Source organism: Onychostruthus taczanowskii, unplaced genomic scaffold, assembly GCF_017590055.1.
Source record: "Onychostruthus taczanowskii isolate IOZ18803 unplaced genomic scaffold, ASM1759005v1 scaffold3, whole genome shotgun sequence".
NCBI lineage: Eukaryota > Metazoa > Chordata > Aves > Passeriformes > Passeridae > Onychostruthus > Onychostruthus taczanowskii.
Genome location: NW_024500349.1, coordinates 15,656,196 through 15,671,576, shown reverse-complemented (window position 1 = coordinate 15,671,576; position 15,381 = coordinate 15,656,196). Strand labels below are relative to the sequence as shown.

Genomic DNA, 15,381 nt, shown 5'->3' with positions numbered 1-15,381 from the left:
ATCATAGCTTTAGCCAGGAAGCCAAGATATATGAACAAGATAAAAAAACCTTTTAAGTGTTATGTTTAATAGCTACTAAAAACTGGATACTACCTAAGGGGAAGCAGCATTACTGTTTTTACAGTTTGGGGTATTTTTCTCTTTAAGTTGTTACACATGTGTAATACAGTTTACTACCTGTCAAATCATCTTCATATCATCCTTATTTACTTTTACATTCTAATATGCTTCAAAAAACAGCATTACCTGTAGCTATGATATTATGGAAAATCCTTTGCTGGGATTTTTCCTCTCCTGAGAAGCTGAGGAGCCTCAGGAGAGAAATGTAAACAATTACTATTTGCTGCTGTGGAATGCAACAGGTGCATCTGTGATTGGTCCATGTGGATTGTTTTTTATTGATGACCAATCACAGCCACCTGTGCTAAGGCTGTGATCAGTCACAGGATTTTTGTTATTCTGTTTTATTCTATTTTTGTTGTAGCCTTCTGATCTCTTTGTTTTTTTTAGTATAGTTTTAATGTAACATTTTAATATAATATTTAACATAATAAATCAATCTTCTGAAATAGAGTTAAGCCTCGTGTTTCTACACACGGAGAAGAATCAGCAACAATTACCTGCTGTGCATCAGCTTCCGATTCAAATGTGATGAACCAATTGTCATTATAGGCAAACTCACAGTTGATGAACTTAGGCAAATTGTCTCCTTTGAAAAGTGCTTCAACCTCCTGGGGAAAGTGGTTTGATAAGGAGGTGGGGAGGTGAGGGGGGAAGGATGGAGAGAAGAAAACATCAATGTAAAATGCAAAACTCTTGACACTGAGAAAGAAAGACAGAAAGCACTGTTGGGCTTACAAAACATAACCGAGTAGTTCAGAACACCTGCAGTAGTGTCAGCCCTCTCCAATCTCCCCCTGGAAGAACTAAAACTAGCACTACCTAAGGCCATACTGCAAGAGAGGTTAGCTGGGAGCTATTTAGGCCGGAGAAGACATTTAAACTTGGTATCAAGTGCAGAAATATGTCTATTTCTCCCCTGTCCCCAAAACCATGGATCCACATGCATGTGGCACGGACAGGAAAATCCTGCCTTTTCAGCAGAAACCTGCAAGTAAACTTTTACTCTAATGTCTACAGATTCATGTATTTGAAACAGGGCTTATGTTACCTCAAACATAACTGGCTAGTTTCTACAAAAAAAAACAGACCCTGGATTTTTTGTTTTAATTCATTTGCATATTTTTTGTTTTGTCACAGATTTGAGGTAAGCAGCACCAAAAGGCAACACAACTTGGGAGGCTTACAGCATCTTGGAATTTCGCTGCTTAAATAAAGCCTGACTCTGCTGTGCTAGAAAACATAGGGTATTAAATCTGGTTAGTTAAGTCCAGATTTTTCCAGCACAACAAATTTAAACACAATGTATAAAACATTTCACTGGAGACCAACTCTTCTGAAAATAAAGACCCCTCAGAACTTTGTTGTCAAACATTTAAGAGTGAACATCCAGTGCTAATATATCCAACCTGATGAACTCATGACAGAAAAAAAAAATCAACACTAAAAGTTAGTCAGTCTTTGTAAAGCTACATTTCATTGGAAAGCTAGAAGTAGCCACTATTTTAAATCTATGTACAAAGCATATATCCAACTTTTCCCCTCCAATGCCTTTTAGCATTTTGTTTCATGTTCCTGTTTATTAAGGCCACTTACTTTTTTGTTACCAGTTTCTAAACTGCAGTACTTCTGATTTTTGTATGATGGTTATTAAGAGGAGCAACTCTTTCAGAATCTTTAGTCTTCCTTGTAAAATTAAATAGGAGAGAAACTAAAATATATATGCATCATCAAGAATCTGCACCTTTCTCCTTTTTCAAAATTCAAGATGTTTTAATTACGACCCCATAATATTTTCTAATATTCCATCAGACATAGTCCCTGCTTCATCAGAGTGGTATTAAGTATCTTTCAAAGAATGACGTTCTCCAGTCTTGCACTCATCCCACAACCCAATGGAGATCCTTAGTGATTTACTGACACCTCTCACCTCAGCATTATGGAAACATTTACAAAGCTTTAAATACTTTACTTGAGCAAGCTTCAAGGGGCAACAGTGGCATTTTCTAGTCTAAGATTTGTCTTCTTTCATCTTTGTCTATTTATTCAAGGATCTGAGCACCAAGTGCATATAAGTAGGACAAAGCCCAAGAAAATGATGTATCTTTACCAAAGACAACACTATCAGTTCCTCAGACCTCTGCAGAACTAAAGGTTCTACCACAGCCATGCTATGAGCAACACGTATCTACCAAAAATATTTCTTATCCAAACAAAGACAATAAACTAAGTTTAAGAAGTTCTGTTAGAAACTAACAGTGCAATAAAAAAATGTGATGTGCTTATTGAAATGTAGAAAAAATCTAGAAATAACTTCCAAGTCCTAAGGTACAAGTGTTCTTTACTGAACAAGGGAACACTTACTTCAATGGGAGTAGATTCAGGTACTTCACGTAAAATCACAATACAGCGATTCTGATTTGGCCGAACTTTTTCCCCCTTTTCATCCACTTGAACTAAAGGCAACGCTAAGAAAGAGAAGACAAGAATGCATTTTAGCTGTCAACAAACTTAGTAGCTTTGCACTCCAAAAGATGCTGTGAATATAGAATTATAATGCAGAGCCTCAAACATTTTTGAAGTTTAAGAAACAAGCAGACGATGTCTCTGTTCATCATTTACATGCCCAAAGAACCCTTTCTAATATTTTACAAAACTTGTAGCTTTGACCAAATTCATTCTAAGCTGAGGTTCTCCATTTATAACTGCATCTCTGCACACCTTGGCAATGCCCTTGTAGCTCTCACCAGGTATTCATTCACTTTTCCATCTCTGGTATGCCTCTCTCCTGTTTTAAGCAGACACAGAAGTACAAAGTTAAGCCAAGGGGGTCTCTTGATCCACCTACTTCCCTTACCTTTACAGGGGATGAAATGTTTTCGTGCTTCCAGGAGAGAACTCCCAGCACTAGTACAGTTAGTGCCTTTATCCTCCATGGAAGCTTCCCACAGAATTCTTCCCAACTGTGCTCTGAGCAAGCTGAAGTTTGTTCTTGCAAAATGTAAGACCTTAGAAATGCTCAGTGTGCTCAGCACGACCCCAAACACCACAGTTCTATGACTGGTGCAGCCAAGGCTTCCACTGACTGAGATACACAAAGCAGGTTTTCTCAGTTTCTGAGCTGTGAGTCCAGCAGTGCCTCATTCCTTGGCACATCCAACACTTGTATGAGGAAACAATCCTCTGCATGTTCCAGAAACTTGATGGATGACAGGAGCTGCTGTATTGTTCTTCCAACAAATATCAAAGCCATTGAAATAAAGTGTAAGAACTGGGTTTGGCTGACCCAAAGCTCGCTTAAGTGACACAAATATTGTTCTGCTGGCCTTATTGTCCTGGTTTAGGTCAGCAGCAGATGCCAGCTATAAGATCCCCCTTGGAAACACCCCCCAGGGTCTTGGCCCGCAGGTACTCCTAGAGCTTCCATGACTGATGCAGTTGATTTCTATCCATTCAAGGTTCTCCTTAACAGAGTGAGACTCCTCCATCCCTTTCTCCCCACCTGTCTTTACAGAACAGTCTAGAGATATCCACCATGATCCTCTAGTCACATGAATTGTCCCACCACATCCCACAATTTAAAATCATTAATTCTCATGTGCATAGATCATTATTCAATATCTGGAATACAGAGTAGCTTTGATAAAAGTACAGTCCTATAACTGTGATGATCTGAGCTGCTTGGGCTACTTAAGGCTGTACAGAAAAATAATGGCATTTTACTGCAATATAGTAAGAAAGAAGAGATTAAAAATTTAGATTAATAGTTCCATACCAATAACCCAAATGCTTTCTAGCACTGAGGAACTCCTACTTACATCTCAGCACTTCAACAATCAAATCCATATCAGTACTGAGTTTCTTGACATGATCAAGATTTGCTACTGTCATTATTGGCACATACTGATCACTGTCCATCTGTGATATAAGGTACATGTCACTGGCAAGATTTTCTCTGTTGGGAGAAAAAAAATAGGGAAATGTCACAGATTAACTTTGTCCAATAAACTTAAGACAAAAATTCATCACATAGAAGGCAGATTCCTTCAGCATTTTTGCTAATTAATGAAAATCACTGGCTTAAAGCTTGCTAAATGGCTTAAATACTCAGTTTTAATTATGACCAGTAAGATCACAAAAATTCGCCTGATTGTAATTGCTTGTAACTACTCTCATTTCAAACCCATATATTTGCTACTTTATGCATTAGGCACAGAGGTTTCAGGTAAGCTTTAAGAGGTACATCAACACAACACTCTGAAATTTGTGTGTTACTTTTTCTAAATTCTCATCCTTTCCACTCAGTTTTAAGTAACAACTAAGAAATGTATTAACATACATCCCAAGCTGTTAGTCATCCTCCAGTTTGGTACATTTAGGTAAATACCTACCTAGATAAACAGAATTCCAGTGTCTTTTTCAGTAATTCTCGTAAATCTTCCTGACCTTCTGGCTGCAACTGTTCGTTTCCACCTAATAATTAAAATACTTCAAATTAAAAAGTAGCTCTGCTATATTACACAATATCTATTTTAAACAAGCCATCATGTCTATTACTGACTACTTAACTAGTAACAAATTTTCAAACTCAATAGAACCTCATTATGTATTAGTTACCAACCCGTGAAATTGCATGGCAACACTTTTTTTTTTTGAGACAGAAAAGAGAAACCATGTCTGACTTTACTCTGTTCTCCAAATACATAAAAATCTGAAGCACTTTTAGGACAGCTACAAGCACATGTCAAAATAAACACTGAAGTGATTTGGCTCATAGATCTGTGCTCCATTCTCAGGAAAGTAATCAATTTCTAGCTGATGAAACCCTGACTAATGCAATGCAAGGGAACAATGCAATGGAGGCACTCCATACTCCCTGTCTCACTCTAAATTACCAACACAGTAATTCAGAGATTTTCAAAAATATAGTTATGGAATATCAGCAGAAATCCAACCTACTAACAACAGATATGCAATCAATTTACATATGCAATCAATTTACATACTTAACCTTTTGGTTAAGAAGCCAAAATTAATTTATTTCTTATATGTGGAAGCTTAAAAATTATCACATGGAAAACAGGAACTTGATGTTCCTTCTAGTTTAGACACTATATACCAATGTCAGTAGAGGGTAAACTCATTGTGTCAGTGGGAGAAGTGTTTAAAGAGTACAAGTTTTGTGTGGCCTTTGGAGATTTGCAAAACATTTAGCAGCACATTGTTCACTATATGTATGTAAATTTACATACTATATGTATGTAAATTAGAAGTATTAGAAGAATTTTTAGAAGTATTTCACACCAACTATTGTCCTCTATACCCCTTTCCCTTCACTAACTTTCATCCTTTTTTTCAGCTCTCCTTAGACTTTCTTCTTCCTAAAGCAACTTGTAATTTTCTCCCACCATGCTGTCCTCCACGTTTTCTACTCTGATGAAGAGAACACCAACACCTGAGAAATACATGTATCACGTTCTAACCGCATTTCCTTTTATATGCATTTTTAAAAATAATTATTAAAAAATGAATTATCAGATTTCAGACTTGGGACCATGTGTCACCATTCCTCAAGTGGAACAGACCCAATCTGCTGTTCAGCTCTTTACAACACCGTGAACTCTTGTTAAAAGTTAACTGTTTTGGGCACATAAAGGACACACTGACAAGTTCCAGCATTAATCTGAAGAATGCTGCTCCCTTCTAGAGTGTGAGGCACCATTAATACAATTTTCTATTTGCCAGCTAGTTACTATTTAATACTCCCCAATATTACACTTAAGTAGAAGTCAATGAGAACTTTCAGTTTTCAAATATAAGCTAAGATGATGCCACAACGATGTCTGATTTTCTGATTTCAGTTGCCTTGATTTGCAGCTATTATGGATGCTATACTGGTAATTTTAAATACAAAATCAGCTAAGCACAATGAACAGACCTATCATGAATCTCAAGAAACACCCAGCACATTTTCCTCTCCTTCCCACCCCTCATCTCAGTTCAAGTAGTAATCCTACATGCATCTTGCAGACCTTCTGTCCCATTCAATGAAATATCAGCGTGGTGAAACTCTACGCTAGTTTCCAGAAGCTTCTTAAAACACACCATCTGGTATAGACTACAGCTTCTAACAGTTGCACTGAAGAGAAATTCTGGAAGTTGATTAAATAAGAATGTGAAGAAGTTAATACTAAAATGTTGCTTCTTTTAGCATTTCAAGTACAAAACGGGTCTTTCCCCACATTAACATTACTACTTGAGTCACAAACTGTATGTGAATCTCACCTCAGTACCAGACCCAACCAGAAACACTAGATTCTGGGCAGAACCTTGTAAGATTTAAACCAGGAGACTGGTGTCTAAACATGCCCAAGTCTGACTGCAAAACAGACAGGAATTCCCAGGGTCTCTTTAAAGAACGCATATATTGAATGAGAAAACTGGTATAGTTCGGGGGGCTTTTTTTGTTTTTCGGATGCTCGCTGTTCAACTCAAAATACGTGTTTAGTTTTTAAACTAAGTCCAAGCACATCTTCGCTTTCTCTGACCTGTCTGGGTGGTTTCGTGCATAGACTCATACTCGGAATGATCGAGAGCCAAAGGGTTCATGTCCGCCTGCTCTGAGCCCGGAACGGCTGGGTTCGGCTCCGGCAGCTCCGGCAGCACCGCATTCTGATGCTTTTTGTCACCGTCGCCATTGGCATCCAGTCCTGCAGCACACGCCACACACACACACTCAAAAGTGCTCTTTCTAATCATAGTAATGCCAGAGTTAAAACTACATCTGAAATAAAGGTGCTTACATACTTGCTTTACATTTTTTAACAGAAAATTAAAATCGAGATAGGGCTGCACTGAATTCTGGCTTCTGCTTGAGCAACAGCCAGAAACTCTTATTCGTACCTTCTTTACAGGAATCTGGAGGCTGGTCAGGTATTTCTTCCCACGTTTTGCTCACACTACCATCAGCGGCACCACTTGCTTCCAAGTGTAACATATGATTTCCCCACACCTTTGCATTGGGGTTTAACTCAGAAACCTTGGTTGACTCCTGCAAAAATAAATTGATTATGATTTCAGGGATGCACAGCAGGCATCTGGTGCACAGATATATTCAGTCTCAAATAACAGTATCAGACATACAACTCAAGATTTTACTGTCATGGTTTTTCACACCTGAATATATTAACTGAGTTCCCATAATCATTTCAGGTATAAACACAACTATTATGGTGCACAGTATTCATTTCCCTGATTATGAACCACCAGAAAAGGTTATCCAAGCAGAGCAAATGACAACAAACATTTCACTCTTTGCCTTTGACAGACTAACTCAGCCTGCACTTGACCTAGACTTCAGGCAGTTCTCTAATACACGTCTTCTTGATGTTGATTGTATTGCTATATATGTTACATTTGTATCTGTAGATCAATCTAACAGATGTTAGATCTGTATCTATCCTATCTGCAAAATAATACTTAAAAATATAAAGAAAATACAAAAGTACAGGGATTTTTCTGAAATTATATAAGCATGTAACAGTTTTAATGACATTATGGAAAACTGAAAGTAGTAAGATGTGCATTACAACTTCTGTTACTACATTTAGAGGAGGAACAGAGCATTAGGACAAAAAGGATGAATAACCATATCCAGTTAAATCATCTTAAGATAATCTCTTTTAACCTGGATTGGAAATGGACACATTTAATGATGACATATGGTTATATACAACCTTCACATACATGGTTACATCTATGCTTCAGAGAGATGGCTCTCTGCAGTGCAAACATCTACTACAACACTTTTTTAGAGTAACATGAGACTTGTTTTGCTTATGTTTGAGAAAAATGCATTGAGTTATTCCACACCAAGAAGATATGTCAAGTGTTTTGATATAATTACACTGGGAAAAAAATACTGCTCATCATAAGACACACTAAAAAAGCGTATTAAAAATTTGTTTTCTAAATTTACAGATGCTAGGAACATTACACTGTTATTTAAAGACAGGCACTCCAAAATCCCACAAAGCTTTAAATCTTCTTAAACACACACATTCAAATACTTATTATCACAGTGCACTGAAAATATATCCAGAAAAATTTAAAAAAAACTTTAAAAATTTACTTAAACACTTCTCTTGCATGACAGGTAAGACTTACAAAAAGTGGAAGTGCTTGACATAACTACTTGAATAATAAGATTCAAAGATGACAGCAAAATCCATATCAGTTTCCGTTTTTAATACAAGAAGTTCCCTCAGGAGACAGCAAACAGCCTTGAAAACAATCCACTGCCCACACTGCAAGTGCTGGGCAAGGTCAGAGCAGCTGCTCCAACACAGCCAGTGAGGGGAAAAATTTCAGAGAAACTCAGCAGGGAAGGAAAAGGAGCAGCAGCTGCTACAGGTTGACTTCTGCAGAGTGGGTAAGGCTGGAGGGGACCACTGGAGGTCATCCAGCCCAACCTCCCTGCCTCAGCAGGGTCCACAAAGCAGCTCAGGATTGTGTCCAGACATCTTCACTTGTTTCTTAGCCTAGCTAGACAAGATCCAGCCTAGCTCTTTCCTCTTACTTCTGCAGCCACTCTTCTCTACAGCACTACTTACCTCCAGCAGTGAGGAAAAGATTTCCTAATTGCTACCAAACAAGAGCTTTGGGAAACCCACAAACATTTCTTCCTATACAAAGCTAAAGAGTCAAGAATGGTTGGTAGCAAGCTTCCTTTCTGCACACTGTTTATCTTAAGTTCAGTTGAAACTGAAAACCTGCAATCAAGTTACTTTGCCAATCACAGAACTATTACACAAAGTAAACAGAAAAAAAAAATCAATATTCATCAAAATCTTTTACTTCTCCATTTTATACAGCATTCGGTTTTTCAAAGGAAAGGAAGTCATCAGGTTCAGGACAAAACATCTATTTAAGTAATGAAACCAAAATTTGACTTGGCCTAGTCAAACTGTTAGCTTCAGCTTTAAGAGCAAATCACTTCTGCAGAATACTTACAAGTTCATCTTTATTGTGCCATCCCCACGTACCAGCATATTCCGGTGCTAGCAGCTGATATGGGTATGTTTCCACTGCATATGAAGCACTTGTTAAATTTTCAGGTTCATTCTGGAAGTTTCCATTAACTATACACAGTCTGTCATTCTTCATGTTATCATTAGAAGCTGCATTATTCCATAAAAAGCCTACTAGATATTCACCATTACCAGAAGGAACCGTGTCAGAAAGCAGTTGATTTGTCCAATCAGCATTGCCAGCCTGAAGATTGATGAAATGTGACCACATTTCAACGTGGGGATTTTGTCCGTCCAGGTCACAGGACTGCTTCTGGTCACTTGATCCATCTGCCATCAGACCTAACACGCACTGCTCTCTGCCTTGCTGAAATCCTGCTGCACCAGGAGAGGCACTGGGTATTTCATAGGAAGGAGTAGCAGCATATTTGTCTACCTGCTTTGGGTCAACACAAACTCCAAGCTCTTTGTTTGAGAAAATCCTGTGATCTGGCTGCATCTGTTCCCAGCTTGTGGTCAAGTCATTCATCTGAGTATTTAATATGTAACTGGTGTTTTTCAGCTCAGTAGTCTTGGCTTGTAACTGCTTCAAATTCCCCTTGGTAAAAGGTTCTAGATTCTCAGCTGATAAACCAAAACCAGTGAGGTTCTCATTTGCGTGGATGCTGGCACACCGGTTTACTTCACCATCCTGGAGATTACATTCATTTATATCACACATACTTTTTTCATTAATTTCTGGTCGTTCCTCAGTAAAAGACCCAATAGAAACTTGAGTGTTCCCAACTCCTGGCTCTGGACTGGCACAGTGACACAACTGAGGCTCTTCTGCTGGTTTGTCATGCTCATGAGAACATGCATTTTGACACAATACAGGCAAAAAGTTACAGTCCTTATTTAAGAGTTTATTGGCATCTTCCAGATTTTTAGTGGCATCTTTTAATTTTACCCTCCTGTACATACAACTGTCTGTGACTGCAGGTACAGTGGAGTCAGAGGGAGCATTCTGACTGTCAGGCAAGGCTTCACTGCAACTGAAGATGTCTTTATCACAATCAACAATGTTAGCATCCAGATACTGTTTTACATTTTCTGCCTTGTTATCAATGGACTTATTTAGTTGACTTTCAAATTTTGTCTGTTTTACAGATTCTACTACATGCCCAGATATTTTACCTGACTCAGTCTCTGCAGTCCATTGATTTCCCACTGTGTGGAAGGAACACACATCCTGTTGTTCATCTTGTCTGCTGTTCATGTCTATTATATTCACATGCTCACATTCCACAGAAGAGACACTGGTTTTGTTATCTGAATTTGAATATTTGCACACTTTACCTTTATTCTCTACTAACTCTTGTGAAACCTGACACTCTAGGCTGTTTTCCTTTAGGAACATTTCATCTGTGCTTGGATTATGTGCATGAGATGTCACAGCACCATCACTTATCCCTGATCTAGTTCTGCTCAAGTTACCAGCTTCCTCAAGAAAGTCACCTTTTAGTTCAGTGGCACTCACACAGACATCCTGCTCCATGCCACTGTGGATTGCAGCTTCAGATGATGCTCTGATTTCAGTACAACCCTTGATGGGAGTTTGAAAATCAGAGCCTTCCTCCAAGTTTAGCTGTGTTTCAGTCATGTTCAAAGCTTCACAGCTATGCAAAACTGTACCAGTGCATTCCTCTCCCTCTTTCAAGGATTCTTCAAAACTGCTGTGATGTTCACTACAGTCTGGTGAAAATGTTTGGCTATCACCATATGTTCTTTCAAGTGTTTTCTTTTCCACATTTGAGTTTAGTTCACTTTCTGGCTCTAGAAAGCAGACTTCTTCATCAAGTTTTTCTACTTCGTCCATTTCATGAAACTCTAGCAATAATTTAAATTTACCCCCTATGCTGTCTACCACCTGTTTAGTATTTATTTGCTCTACACTTGAGGGATGCCTAGTTAGTGGCACAACAAGTGGTACAACATCAGAATGATTACTTCCCTCAGTTTTTCCTGAATTAGATACTCCAGCGTTTAACAATACACTGGAAATATTATCACTGTTTTTCACTTTTTCTGAGTTAGGGCTGTATTGGTCCTCTCCAGCAGCATCCACAGGCTTTACAGAATCACAAGCAGTATGCAGTGGTTCATTCCAACTGGCAGCACTACCCATGATATATACCTCCTCTTGCTGATTCTCAGGGATGATTTCACCAGGCACTTTTGCTTTTAATGCATCTGTTACTGTACTGTCAGTATTTAACCTCTGCACCTGACACCTGTCAGTCAGTAAGTTATCAAAAGAACACTGGATGTCTAGGCTACAATATTCCTTTGTATCCTTTTTCTCCATGTTTGATCTATCCTCTTTTTTATACTCAAACAGTTCTTTCTGTGAATTAAACTTAGCTTCCACTTGTGCCAATTGTTGCACTGGAAATTCCTTCCCTCTGTCTAGAGGTCGTGCCATGGTGCACATTCCTTCATCAGTAACAGCTGAGTTATCTACGTCTGCTGCAGGCTCTTCATGCACAGTAGCTGGCACCTCTTCATCCCCTTTCAGATCTTCGGCATCTACAACACAAATGCTGTAAAACTCCTTGTCTTTCACATTTTGACTGTTGTCTACATCAAGACAGGAAAATGTTGAAGACAACTCTCTATATGAACTTGAAACTTTCTGTAAGCTGTCACTCTTGCTGTCTTCAGCATTTACTGTTGTTTCATTTTGCCTTGAATGGTCACATGTAAGTGCATAATCCTCCAGGGAATTTCTATTTAAGGAAATTTCACTCTGTAAGCCTTTGTCTACGATATCTGCTACATGTGAATTAGAAATATGATCAAACAAGCAATGCTCTTGTGAAGCTGCATTTTCATTATTAATATTGCTATTATTCTTTTCTATATTGTTCACATGCTGACCATTACTATTAAGTTTTTTAGGTGCTCTTTTTTTAATAATCTTATCTTTCTTTTCTTCACTTCTCTGCAGATTTCCATACGTACCAGAGACTTTCAAGAGGTGACTAAAGGAATTAAAGAAGCTAAAAGGTCTGCCATACGTCCTCCTAGGGCTCGCGTGGGGAGTATTCCCCATGCTGTTATATGACGAATATTTTCCTTTTCTACCCCAAAAACCAGATTTAGAATCTGACACTGCGCAATCATCACTACAAACACGTTCAATGCTGACTGTCACAGCTGCCCCATTAACTGTCCTTCCCACTGTATGCAGATCCTGGCTTTTCACAGTTCCAAAAATTGAAGATAAAGTTTTACTTATCCTTGACTTTGGTGCTTCCTCTTCCACAGATTTTTGTAACAAGCTGGTTTTCTCCTCACTCGTGCTGTTACTCAATTCTTTACTGAAGCAGCAGCCCATGTTTAATAAGTAGTGCCAGAGGGTCTTCTCATTGCAAATCACCTTCCTCTTTACACTAACTTTCTATGGCTACTGAGGAGACAAGCCAACACCCAACTACCAAAAATAGCACACTTTAAAACCATGCAGGGGTTCATATGTCATTGCCACTCAAAGTCCAAATCCCAGTTGCTGAGCAATGTTTCAGTATTTCATCATATGCACTGTAATATTCAAGCCAAATATGCCTTCTAATGAGAATACAGTCTGTTTAGGAGTATTACTGACTCTTATGAACTTCTATTCTTTAATTTCCTAAAATGTTTTGTTCATCCAAATCATTAAAATACTTAAACAACATCTTTTACAATGTCCATGTTTGCCAGAAACTACTTGTTTTCATATTTAGTGCAACTCCCACCTTCTATACAAGGAAAATGCATTCTGGCTTTACATGTTTAAATCTGATGTGTAGATCAAACACTTTTTGAACTACTTTCTCCTTCTCCTCCCTTCCCCCAGAGCTGAACCTACACCACAATTACTTCTTTAGGAAAAACAGGCTAAAGATAGATAAGACCTCATGTATTCCATTGAGCAGTCATTGTACGTTATCAGAAGCTAATTCTGTTCCAAGCCTTTTTTTAAAATTTGTTATCTGCATGAAAAAAAAACCAACATAATTCCTCAGTGACTTAAAGCACTGAAGGGGGCCTCAAGATCATTTACCCACCTCATGGTACTGCAACAGGATTAATTATACTTAAGCTCAGAAAAAAACTTTTTAGCTCAGAAAAAAAATCCTTTTACTAAAAACTCAAAATGTTTAAAAAGTAATTTGACTGAAAGCTTTTCCTTCCAAAAGTCTGTCCTCAGTATAGCTTTCACTGTTGTACATATACAGACTCCTTCTGACCTCGTAACAACTAAACCTTTTTTATATACATGTATTTACATATTGAAATACTTCTATTACTGTAAGTTCTTATGGTTGCTAATAAAAAGTGGTTCTGTTTTATCAAATGTAAAAGGCCAATAAAAAAAGCTGAAAATACCCAGCAATCTTTTTCTGCCCTAAACAGATTTGTTCTTTGCCTTTCCATTACCTCACATCGCTCAGACCTTCTCTCAAATGCAGTGCTATTATTTCAGATTTGGACCCCATACTTCAGAGAGTTTACAGAGTGTACCACTACAGCATCACCCTACTCAGTTACTTAAAAGATATTGAAAATATGTAAGAGTGTAAGACAAGACAGACCCTTAAACTCTATTTCAAATGTTCTTTCAGACGAACATTGAACACAATGCTATTTTTCCACTGGTTGTGCACCTTATGGCAACTAATATTCCATTAACTCTGACCATAAAAGATTGCTGAATTGATAAAAAAGTACATCCCCCTCTTCAGCAAGGCTGCTTTGAAATTGTAAAGTAAAATCAGAGGAAAACTACCCTCCCCCTGTCCCTTATCCAACCCAGGAAGACTCCAAGTGCCTGCAGCTACACTGTTCCTAAGGATAGGAAGTCTGATGCATCATTGCTGCCATCTGCTGCATTTTTTTTAATTCTCCCCTGGGACAAAGTTATTCAACATGCTTGGATCCAGACTGAAAACTATGCCAAGTCACTCCTCTCTTTAGCATTCCCTGGAACCGAGAACAGGGAAAGGGGGAGGGAGTTACTTATAATAGTTTTTTTTGAAGAAATGCCATGAGCAAACAATTTAACTGTTTTTAATGCCAGCTTAAAGTCACAGTAATACTTTAAAAATTCACAACTATTCAGAAAACTCCCTTATCAGATAAAGAAATAGCAAGATTCTTCCCTTCATGATTTAACCATTACCAACTCGTGCTTTCTAGAGAGGAGCTAAGTGTCCTTAAGAGACAGACCAGGGCAAAGTCCACTTTTCCAGTGCCTTAACAACCACTTCTCCTATCAACTAATGGGAAGAAAAGGGGTGAAGCAGTTCAGGCAAGCAGAAACTTATTCCAGTTTTCCCATACCCTTCTCATGTGCAAGAGCACATTTTGTACTTGTTCCTTTGTTTTTATCTTAGGGTTCCAGGGATAATTTCTATTTTAAAGCAGCTACAGTGTACATTCATTAAGTCAAATTTCTCAGTACTATTTAGTGTGGGATTACAACTTTAAAAAAAAGGCAATATGAATTTAAGTGGAAAATGCCACTCCTGTTATGCTACATCACTCGAGGCACCTTCTGGCTAAGGTTAACACTGCCACCAACTTGAAAAGCACTTAGCAGAGTTCATGCTCTAATACTTCAGAGCCCAGTTCATCTGGGGAGTAAATTATGTTATTTTGTTTTGTTTTTTTTTCCCTTTATTCATGCATATTTTAGCTCTGGTATATTTCTCATCTACTCAAAGCTTAAACAGGTTTTCTGACTGCATGAAACAAAAGTGCTCTGAAGCAGCACTTTCATAACCTGAACTATTACTTTTTTTTAATAGGTATTTAGTCCTGTATCCTGTACACACCTATATAGAAGGCAAGAAGTCAACGTGCTTATTAACTAGAGTATACTTACCCATTTTTCATTTCTCAATGTACCTATTCTTTGCCAAGGAGTAAGGGTTTATCCCAAATATAGCCTTATAAGCCTAAGTTTAAAAATATAATCTAGATTTAAAGTTACAATAACACAAATCAAAACAGTCCTTACAAAGTACCAAAATCTAACTTCCTTTATTCGTTCTCTATAACAAAGTCATGCAACTGTAACAAGTTCTGAAGAAACAGTGATTATGCTGCACTCCCAGGCCACACCTGATGCCATGCCCATCACCAGTGAAGGGAACACAGAAGAGCAGTGTCACAACAAATGTTGCAGTGACACTAACTGCAGGCT

General features: G+C 38.1%; 1 protein-coding gene across 3 annotated transcripts in view; it reads right to left on the bottom strand.

Annotated features, from left to right (window-relative positions):
- Positions 1-15,381, bottom strand: part of LARP4B (La ribonucleoprotein 4B) — a 53,985-nt gene that overhangs the window by 16,126 nt on the left and 22,478 nt on the right. For 2 of the 3 annotated variants that reach the window (XM_041408368.1, XM_041408369.1), the window contains exons 1-7: positions 9,133-12,607; positions 7,024-7,171; positions 6,669-6,830; positions 4,512-4,593; positions 3,939-4,075; positions 2,485-2,588; positions 621-731 (exon numbers count right to left, since the gene is read on the bottom strand). In XM_041408368.1, coding sequence (XP_041264302.1) covers positions 621-731; positions 2,485-2,588; positions 3,939-4,075; positions 4,512-4,593; positions 6,669-6,830; positions 7,024-7,171; positions 9,133-12,528 — 4,140 coding nt within the window. In that variant the 5' untranslated portion in view covers positions 12,529-12,607. Of the gene's footprint in view, positions 1-620; positions 732-2,484; positions 2,589-3,938; positions 4,076-4,511; positions 4,594-6,668; positions 6,831-7,023; positions 7,172-9,132; positions 12,608-15,381 lie in introns of those variants that run through there. The other variant, XM_041408371.1, reaches the window with a different exon arrangement.